We start from the raw sequence: 11,228 nt of genomic DNA, 5'->3' as shown, positions 1-11,228 counted from the left end.
GTTGGAAATGTTACAATTTTTATTTTTATTGTTGTGAAGTGTTAAATTGAATCTATACTTACCAAAATTTTGTATGTAACTAAGCATCAGGAGAAGAATAAACAAGCTATTGAATTTAAAAGTAAAGAAAAAATAAATTTAAATTGCTTCTTCTTTAATACAAATTCTTTATTTTGTTTTTTTCTCAAAAAAAAAAAAATCATTTTATGTTCAAGCCCATTAAAAAATGACACAATGGCCCAAAAGAAAGTGACGATAAAGTTTTCTTAAAGATGTTTTCTCTCCCCACCCCCGTGAATCTTTTATCTCCCCTGAGTTTTCAATTTTGCTCTTGAAAAAACTTCGGTTCATAGAAACCGAAGTTTTTTTTGCCTTGAAAACAAATTTCGGTTTCTAAAAACCGAAATTTACTCTGAATTTGCACTAGAAAAAATTCGGTTTTTGTGAACCGAATTTTTTTACAAGGGCAAAATTGTAATATTGGGGGGTATAAAAGATTCATGGGAGGGGGGAAGAGAAAACATCTTTCTTAAAATAATGCATTAGCAAAAAAAAAGAAAAGAAATAGTGCAAAAAAAAGTTATTGGGCCTGAAAATGGACAGTCCAGTAACCCGAGTAACCCATTCAAAATAACCCGTGACCCATGTAAATCCGACCCGCCCAAACCGCACTTCAGTTTTGGGTCAATATGGGCCAAATAAATCAAACCATGGATTGGGTCGGCTTAAGGTTTTGGGCCCATACCGACCCAAACCGGCCCGTTGTCCACCCCTACCCACAAGAATACCATTTTTTTATCATAATACTAGTATATTATTTTTAAATGTAAATAAAATACTAATATTATTATTATTGTTATATAATTTAAGGGTAAAGAAAATGGTTCAGATTGAACAAGTTTTGTATGAGTCCTAACTAGAAGGACTAAGTACTAGTTCCAATCCAACGTACCACAAGTAAAACCAACTGAGGACAATTCTTGAATCACCTTTACAAAGACATATACAATTTTTTCCATTTCAATGAAATAAAAACCCTTGTCTCAATCAAATATACATTTCAACGTACAAATCTTAAAATGCTTAATTAGTAAAATGGTCCCTTAAAGATATTTTTGGTTTCAGATTGGTCCCTTAAAGAAAAAAGGTCCAAATAGGTCCCTTAAAGAAAAAAAAGTCCGAATAGGTCCCTTAAAGACATCTTCGTTAATTAGTTTGGTCCCTAAAAAGAGGTCTAAATAGGACCATTTTACTAATTAAGCCATCTTAAAATGTGAATCGGATGAATCGGTTTCTAATAATTTATGAAGGAAATTGGAATATTTTTAGAATTCAATTAGATAGAAAATAGATAAATATAAATTTTTTTGTTGTCGAAGATCATTTTTGTTAGAACCCTCTCTTTATTTCATTTTAAAGAATTCATTAGTCGTGCAGTAACACGGAAAAATAATAGCAGTAATAAATACTAAAAACACAAATTCTTTCTTAAAGGACACAAAAAAGCTACAACTCTTTATTGGTTTGAAATCAAATAATTTTTTTTTTCCGTATGCAAGAGAAATGGCAATGCAAGCTCAAAGGACAAGAAATGGCAAGAGAAAATTCCAAGGTGAGTTCATCTTTTTTTTTTAGTACGTTGTTATGTTTAAAGTATGTTGTTGTGTTTTTATTGTTGATCTATTGTTGATTAAAAAAAGGGAACTGGTGATAAAAAACATTACATTGCATGAGTTCAATGATGTGGCAAGTGCCAGATTGGAAAGGTTGACAAGTCAACAGAATGACAAAAAATTGGTGAAAAGACAAAAAAATACATAGGGATCAAAATCAAAGTTAAAATTGCAATTTTTTTTCTTCTTCCTCCAAACATGAAGAACACAACAACTTTGTTCTTCCATTGCAGCAAGCACATATGTAATAGTCTAGGGTCCCATCTACTAGCTCAATTGGTAGTGAGAATGAGTTGAACATGTACTTGAACCCTAGGGTACATGGTTCGATTCATACGGAAGATAAAAACTCCACTATTGAGGGGGTGGAGAAGATCGTGAGATGACAGTGTCGGGACCGCCTAAGATGGGGCCTTACAAGCATTTGTTCAGCAAATTTTTCATCTTCTTCTCATCTTAGCAGCAACAACACGAAAATGGGAGGAAGCAAATGCTCTCAAGTCATCACATCAAGCCAAATGAACTTACCAATTTGTGGGTGTCGTGAAATCATGCGTATGTATGTAGCAGGAACGGGTAATAACCTATGTCGAAAATTCTGGAGATGCAAGCATAAGGAGTTAAGTTAAAATCATCTTATTAAATCACAATTTTTGAAATTTTTTTATAACTTTAGTATAACCTAAATTGTGTTGTGTGCTGTGTTCAAAGTGACAAAGAGAGACGTGTAACGAGGACATGTTGTGTGTTGTCGTTGAAAGAAGTTGTAGAGAGAGAGGATGTGTTGTGTGATGTTGTCGAATAAAGTTTGTGATCCTATATGATGGTTTCTAGGTTTCTCGCGCTCCGTTTCTATGTTTTGTGAAGTTGCTAGGGTTTTGTTTAGTTCACAATGATGAAAGATGGAAGGTTGATGAAATTTGTCCCCCTGTTTGATTTTGGTCCTTACTACTTTTGTTTTTTTTTTTTTGTTTTTTTTTTTTATATTTTAAAACAGTCACTTAAATGTTGTTGCCCAAGTGGTAAGAATCTTAAACCCTTTAAAAAAATAATTAGGAGTTCGATTTCTCACTCTTGCAATAAAAATAATTTGGTTGGATCAATGTATAACTTCTTAATTACTCAAATCAGAGAGTAAAAGCTGTGGTGCAAATAGCAATCTCTTTTAAATTGTGCTTGAAAACTAAGCCCAAGAGGTGCGAGCCCGTAAACTCTGAAACCACGATTCTTGACGTGGAAGTGTTTGCTGCTAACTGTTCTCATTTCATCACAGTTATTACGAAGTTGCAGTTCAGTTTCTCCTCTTCAAATCTCAAATTCAAAATTCCATCAAATTTCAAACAAGCAATGGAAGAATGCATTAAAATCCGAAGATACGAAGAATTTCTCACAGATAAGGATTTCGAGTCTCTTATTGAAGCTAAAAACGTTCCCGCTGTAAACAAACAACACTCTTCGCTTATTCTATTAATTAATTTTAATTATCATTATTTGCATTGCTAATTACTAATTATTAATATTTGGATTTCTTAATCTGAAAAGGTTTTGTGCGGATGCATCAAGAATTGGAGAGCTTTCTCTCTATGGAACCCGCGGAACGATGGTCTTAACTACTTGCAGGAACGGGTTGGATCGTGTGTGGTGGAGGCTATGGTATCTTCATCTGCACCTGTCTTTTATGGTGATCTTGGAAGTCATCAGAGGGTAATTAGTAATTACAACACTATTTGCTTTTTCCTACATGGATTATGGATATTTTGGATAAACAACTTAATTAAGTGCGTTTGTATAAGTGTTTATGTATAAGTTATTTTATGTATAAGTTATTTTTATAACAAAAGACAAAATAAAGTCAATGTTAGGTCCAAGTTTTCAAAAAAAAAAAAAGTCAATGTTAGGAGTCAATTTTTTTTCATAAGCTATAAGCTATACTGGAGAGCTTATGGAAATACGCCTAAATGAGCCTATGTACATGTCATAAGCTGTTTTCGTAGGAGCGATCAATATAATACCCTTTTGGTTTTGGATAAATCACGAGAATTAAGAAAATTGATTGTGATATTAAATTTGTTGACAATTAATGTTGTTTTTACAAGTTTATCCTTCATGAGAGAGAATTACAGATTGAAGAAAAATATGTAACATAATTAGGGGTATGATGGTAAAGAAATAATGAATAAAATTGAAAATTTGAAAGCGCTCTTGTAAAAAGGGGAAAGTAAAAAACTCGAGGGTTTTATATTTAGGGACAAAGGTAGTACTATATTAAATGAGATATGAGATTATGCGGTGGTGTTAAGTTAATCTTTTCGTTTTTCATTTCCTTGCATTGCAGGTTCCTTTGCCATTTTCTACCTTCATTGACTTGTGTAAGAAACGGATGCATATGCAAACTGAGCAACAACAACATCTAGATGGTGATCATTGTGTTGCCTCGCAAACGGATCACACACAACATGATTTTTCGTCCTTGGAAGATGTTCCTGATCAAATTTATTTAGCGCAGGTTCAAACTCCAATATGAAATAACCAATGCCAATTGATTTATATTGTTTTTGGCAATATTCCCAATTTCATTTTTTTGATTGTTATTTTGTTAATGTTGTTGAAGTTAACTCTATGCTGGCCCTACTCCATATGTGCTGCTAATTTGATAGTTTGGTGGTGTTATAGTTTTGAAACGATGTTAGTTGTTAACATGTTGAAATGGATTTTTGTTATTGTACTTTAGGTTTCAATCATGAACAATGACCGTCAGGAGAAGGTTCAGTTGGGAACCTTAATGGAAGACATCCAGACGGTTAGTCTATTTGTTCATGCTATTTTGTTTTGTAGTCTATAATAGTTCTTCACAGTATGTTGTTCTTCATAGTAGAGACTTTTATTTAATAAAATTTCTAATTTAATCATAGTGCTCTCTGCAGCCTCCAATTTTGGGAGCAAAAGAACTATCTTCTATAAATTTGTGGATGAACAATGCACAATCTAGATCAAGTACTCACTATGATCCACACCAAAATCTTTTGTGCATAGTTTCTGGCCGCAAACAAGGTAACGTATATGTCTTCCTCTTCTTGTCAGCAGTATGCTATCAGTTATGTAAATGCTTCTTGTCAGCAGTGTGCTATCAGTTATGTACGAAATTTCAGTAATTGAGTTGGTGAATTGATACTTTAATATATTTAATGTCTAAAGTAATGTGCTAGCAAATAGTATATGGTGGAGTTTTGGAACTCTATTGGCTTTATCCTGTTCATTTATTTTTTATGATTTTTGTAAAACTCTTTCCAGGTTTTCAGCTACTTTACACCCCTATTTTCCTTTTCTTTTTCTTTCTCAATCCTCGATCCCATTCTGTCCTTTAACTAAACCAAATTTTTTACAGTTGTTTTGTGGCCTCCTTCTGCTAGTCCCTCACTCTACCCGATGCCTATCTATGGGGAGGCTTCCAATCACAGGTATACTAAAAAAACAAAATTTTAGACAAAATGATGGGATGCACTAACTCAATGATTGTTAGGAGCCCTGTATATGCATTGTTGTAGGAAACATGGTGTATTACTAGCATGAGAACAATGCAGCTCTTACATGTCCAGCCCTCAACTCATGGCTCACCAGCATATATTTTTATATTCTAATGGCCACTTTTGTCTTTTTCCAATAAAATTCATTTGGCAGTTCGGTTGCTTTAGAAAACCCTGATTACTCAATTTATCCAAGGGCAGAATGCTCAATGGAGTTTGGACAAAAGGTTGTTCTCGAGGCAGGCGATGCACTTTTCATTCCTGAAGGCTGGTAAGGTCTAAAATTCATCACCGTCTGTGATAAGCCTTTCTCATTTTCTGGGTAGATTATTTTTTTCCATATTTGGTAGACATGGACAGGCTGGTAGGCACGGACAACTTGGGTGTCATACAAAAATAGCTTTACTTGTCTGATTATTGTCTGTTTATTCTGTGCGGCACACACACACACACACACACACACACATATATATATATATATATATATATATATATATATATATATATATATATATATATATATATATATATATATATATATATATATATTATGCGAATGATAAAGATATATGAGAATATGAGACTGAATAATAGCCATTAGATTAAAATGAATGGTTGAGATTAAAACACTTTTTAATGTGTCTTTTCCACTCAATCACAAACCCTTCAACTTCTCTCTTCATTGTTCATTCCTTCGAAGAATCTTTCTCTCTCACGCCTTACCCCCGCAGCCGCCGATGGATACAGCAATACACCAATGAATTCACCATCTTAGTTCTGGCCAACCTCCACTGACCCATAAACTTCCGACCGCCGTCTCAGTTCCGACCGCTGTCTTGCACACAAGTAAATCTTACGACATTGTTGCTGCAACCATTCAATTACATCAGTTAATATAAATCAATCACAAGGTTATTATAACATAAGACAATGTCAAGGTCTCGTTGCTGCCAAATCAAAAGAAGAACAATATTAAATTCAATTTGTATTAGCTATATATAAGCAATTCAACCATTTGAAAGTATCCCTTCACAAATTTCTTGTTGGTAACTAAAGAACAAAAGGGACGAGACACAGATCCACCATCATCATGTCCACCGTTAACGTAATCCTTCACAAACCATTTAATAAATTCCTCTTCTAAAGTTGTTTCAATTTATCAATTCATAGTTTTCTCAACTGGCTGCTGAAAGTTTCACATCGGAAGAAGGCAATCATGCTCAACAATCACATCTTCTAAGGTGGTGTGAATTAGATCTAATTTTTTACAATCCCTCAACAATCAGAAACGGCAACCAGGCTCTCAAGCCGACAACCGACGATGATGGAAGAAGGCGACTGGCCGGAACTACTAGTGGTGGAAGGAAAGGGAAGAACCGGTCGGGAATGGTAAGAGAGAAGTAAGATACGGAAGAAGGAAATGTTTGGTTGAATGTGACATCACTCACAATAATTACTTTAATCTCAACCATCCATTTTAATCTAATGGCTATTATTTCATTCTCATATTCTCATATATCTTTAGCATTCTCATAATATACATCCCCATATATATATATATATATATATATATATATAAGGAACTTTCATTGTTCACACCAAGTTTTGTTTTCTTCCATTGCTGACACACAAAATGTCATAAACAAACAACAGAAATGCATCTGAGAAAGAATTCATACATATTTGTTTGATGCTTTTGATGAAGGTGATCAATATATGCATTGGTTCATGCCCGTCAAATTGGAAACATAGGCGTGCTTTGACTCTGCATTTGTTAACCACCTTAGCCATTTTCTTAAAAGTACAAGCTTACAAGCCTAAGGGTTCACTTTCGACAATTGCCAACGACTCTCACTTTGTTAGAGTATATAGTGTTAGAGCCAAGGTTGTTAGAACCGGACCGGTCATCGAACCGGCGAGCTCACCAGTTCAAGGTTCAATTGGTCGGACCGGGTTCAATCGGGGTCGAACCGTTTTTAATTAAATATATAAATAAAAATATATGAATAATTGCTCAATATTTCATAATTTCACACATTAAAAAGATAAAATATCACAAGTCAAAATAAAATAAAATTTATAATTCAAACCAAATGAAAAACAGATGAAAAACAAAAATCTTTCCTATTCCTACGACATCGTTGTTTTGTTTCAGATTTTTTTTTTTTAAAAAAGTTAAAACGACGTCATCTTGCCATGTTTTTTTTTTAAAAAAAAAAAAAACTGCAAAACCGCTTGAACCGCCCGGCTGGTTCGCCGGTTCGACCCCGATTCACGCATTTTTTTGCCGGTCGGTTTCCTATCCGATTTTTGCTCAAAACCGAACCGTTTTCATGACCGGTTCACGGTCCGACCGATCCGGTCCGGTTTTGATAACCTTGGTTAGCGCTAAGAAGCTTCTAGTTAGTTATTGTAATAAGTAGTTAGCTTTCTGTTTAGCCTAACTGAGTTAGTTACATCTGTAACAAACTCTAGATTCTTTCTACACTAGTCTGAGTCAGTTACATCTGTAACAAACTCTAGATTCTATCTACACTAGTTTGAGTTAGTTACATCTGTAACAAACTCTAGATTCTATCTACACTAGTATATAAAGTTAGAATCACATCATTGTAAAAACACATTTTCAATCAATGAATATTTTCTCTACATTCTCTGAATTCACCAGTTTCTATCATGGTATCTAAGAGCTTCTCTAACTGATCCATGGATTCCAATCTCTTCAACAATGGAGGGAGCTTTACGTCTGCGCAAAACAAGATCACAAACCTAATTTCTGTTAAGCTTGAAGACAAAAACTTCAAGCAATGGCGACAACAAGTTTCCGGAGTGATTCGCGCCTTCGATTTGCAGAAATACATCACCGATCCTTCAATTCCAGAGAAATTTCTTACTGATGAGGATCGCACTGCTGGAATCGTGAATCCTCTCCATCAAGATTGGGAAAAACACGATGCGTCGGTATGTACCTGGCTTTTATCCACCATTTCTGAATCACTTCTTGCGAAACTCGTTGATTACACGCACTCTTGGCAAGTTTAGGACGAGATTCAGCGTCATTTTCACACTCTTCTCATCACCAAAGCCAGACAACTCAGATCTGAATTGCGAACCCTAAGCAAAGGTGATCGCACGATTGAGGAATTCATCCAATGCGTTCGCGTAATCAACGAATCGCTGATTTCAATTGATGATCCTATTCCGCAGCGCAATCTCATCGAAATCGTTCTTGATGCTCTTCCAGAAGATTACGATCCTGTTGTAGCTGCAATCAACAGTAAGTCCTTCGTTATATCCATTGATGAACTTGAATCGTTCTTACTGGCTCATGAGACGCGTCTTGTAAAGAACAAGAAAGCAAATCTTTAAGATGCAGCAACAATGAATCTCACTCAAACTGCATCACCACAACCTTCATCTCAAAATTCCTCCACAGAAAACAGTACACAACACTCTGCTTCCTATCCTAACTTTCCATCTGGATCTAGTCATGTCAATGCACAGGAAAATCAAGGAAGTTTTGAGTATAATCGTGGTGGTGGAAGGTCTGGTAGGGGTGGAGGACGCTCTGGACGTGGTGGACGTGGAGGCAAGAGTGGTGTTACTTGTCAAATCTGTCACAAACCAAATCATGACGCTTCAATTTGCCACTATCGTCATTCTGGAGCTATGAATGGTTATCAATACAGAGCACCACAACCTCAATTTTATCCTCCTCTCTTCAATCCCTATGGCTATGGTGGAAACCCTAGATCTCAGCGTCCTCCTCAAGCTCTCCTTACTGGTGGAAACTCAACCTTTAACAACCAATGGTGGTATCCAGACTCAGGAGCATCTCATCATGTCACATCAGATCCTTCCAATCTTTCAGATGTTGTGTCTCTTCATGGATCTGATCAAGTCCTCATGGGCAACGGGCAAGGTTTGGCTATTAACTCTATAGGTTCAATGTGTTTTACTTCTAAAACCAACCCTAATACCTCCCTTAACCTTACCAATCTCCTTTTAGTTCTCCATAACTAAGAATCTAATGAGTGTATCAAAATTTGCTCAAGATAATAATGTGTACTTTGAATTTCACCCTACTTTTTGTGTTGTCAAATCTCAGGCTTCTTCTGAAGTCCTTATGCATGGCACTCTTGGAGCTGATGGACTCTACAAGTTTGACTCACCTTTAGACATTTCTGCTTTCAATAAATCACTTTTGTTCTGATTGTTGTTTAGGGAAAAGCCACAGAATTCATGCTCCAGCATCTAACACTACTTATAGTTCACCCCTTGAACTTGTTGTCTGTGACTTGCGGGGCCCAACCCCTGTCAAATCCTCTAGTGGTTTCACTTACTTTCTTACTTGTGTTGATGCCTTTTCTAGATTTGTTTGGGTCTATCATTTGAAACTAAAATCTGACACTCTTAGCAGATTTATCCAGTTTAAATCTATGGTTGAATTACAATTTAATTGCAAGATTAAACAAGTTCAAACCAATGGTGGTGGTGAATTCAGACCCCTTACCCAACACCATGCTAATCTTGGCATCATCCACAGATTAACCTGCCCTCACACTCACCATCAAAATAGTTTAGTTGAGAGAAAACATAGGCATCTTGTTGAGACTGGCCTTACACTGTTATCCAAAGCCATACCTATGAAATATTGGGACATGCCTTCATCACAGCTGCCTTTCTTATCAATAGACTCCCCATCCCTGTGCTTCAAAATAAATCACCATATTATGTCTTACTCAACAAACAACCTGATTACAAAGCCCTTAAAATATTTGGCTGTGCATGCTTTCCGTTTCTTAGACCTTATCACACAACTAAATTAGCCTTCAGGTCTCAAGAATGTGTTTTTCTAGGATATTCCTCCACATACAAAGGTTATAAGTGTCTTAGTTCTGATGGTCGCATTTATGTGTCCAAAGATGTCTTGTTTAATGAGCAGAGATTCCCTTATCCACATCTCTTTTCTTCTACCAAACCTATTACTACAACTGCCTCATCTACACCTTCTACCTCATCATCACAAGTACCAATTCCTATACCTATCCAGACCCATATACCTGCTCCAGCCCACACACCTACCCCAACCCAAGTTCTGAATCCTACACCTCTCACAACCATCCCTGCAACATCTACTATACCTGATTCTTCACCATCTACACCACCATCAGAACATCAATCTTATAATGATGTTTCACTGCAAACATCACCATTCACACCCTTATCTTCTTATAACTCTAACAACAGTCCCCCCATTTAAAGGTCCAATGCTTCTCAACACATTTTTTCACCCACTTCAGTGTCACCATCCATATCTCCTCCTCCTCCTCCTCCTCCTTTACCTACCAAACAGAAATTAAACAGTCATTCTATGCTAACAAAATCCAAAACCAAGGCCAACCCCACCCATCTGCTAACACATATTGAACCTACTACTGTTAAACAGGCATTCCAGTCCACCCATTGGATTTCAGCCATGAAAGAAGAGTATGAAGCACTCTTGAGAAACAACACTTGGCAACTAGTTCCCTCTCCTTCTCACAAACAACCTATCGGGTGCAAATGGGTGTTTAGAGTCAAGGAAAATCCAGATGGTACTATACAAAAATACAAGGCACGGCTAGTTGCCAAAGGTTTTCATCAAAGAGCAGGGACAGATTTTACTGAAACTTTCTCTCCAGTGGTTAAGCCTGTAACTGTCAGAACTGTTTAGACTATAGCAGTAACAAACAAGTGGCCTATTCAACAAATAAATGTTAATAATGCTTTTCTAAATGGAGTTTTGGGAGAGGAAGTATATATGCGTCAGCCACCAGGCTTTGAAGTTCAAGAGAAAGGTTTAGTATGCAAACTCAACAAGGCCCTGTATGGTTTAAAACAGGCACCAAGGGCCTGGTTTGACAGACTTAAAGCTGCACTGGTTGCTTATGGATTTAAGGCAAGCAAATGTGACCCCAGTTTGTTCATCATGACCTCTGCTACTTTGCAAATGTTGGTTCTGGTGTATGTTGATGATATAATCATCACT

At 36.2% G+C, this 11,228-nt stretch overlaps 1 protein-coding gene across 2 annotated transcripts in view; it reads left to right on the top strand.

Moving 5' to 3' along the window:
- The first annotated feature begins 2,908 nt into the window (after positions 1-2,908).
- LOC123918369 overlaps positions 2,909-11,228 on the top strand; it is a 28,117-nt gene continuing 19,797 nt past the window's right edge. Inside the window, exons 1-7 of one of the 2 annotated variants that reach the window (XM_045970404.1) lie at positions 2,909-3,110; positions 3,216-3,377; positions 4,009-4,179; positions 4,405-4,473; positions 4,598-4,724; positions 5,059-5,131; positions 5,352-5,468. In XM_045970404.1, coding sequence (XP_045826360.1) covers positions 3,021-3,110; positions 3,216-3,377; positions 4,009-4,179; positions 4,405-4,473; positions 4,598-4,724; positions 5,059-5,131; positions 5,352-5,468 — 809 coding nt within the window. In that variant the 5' untranslated portion in view covers positions 2,909-3,020. The remainder of the gene's footprint in view (positions 3,111-3,215; positions 3,378-4,008; positions 4,180-4,404; positions 4,474-4,597; positions 4,725-5,058; positions 5,132-5,351; positions 5,469-11,228) is intronic. The other variant, XM_045970396.1, reaches the window with a different exon arrangement.

Source organism: Trifolium pratense, linkage group LG1 (genome assembly GCF_020283565.1).
Source record: "Trifolium pratense cultivar HEN17-A07 linkage group LG1, ARS_RC_1.1, whole genome shotgun sequence".
Taxonomy (NCBI): domain Eukaryota; kingdom Viridiplantae; phylum Streptophyta; class Magnoliopsida; order Fabales; family Fabaceae; genus Trifolium; species Trifolium pratense.
The sequence above is the reverse complement of the archived record's forward strand: the minus strand, read 5'-3'. Positions and strand labels throughout refer to the sequence as shown.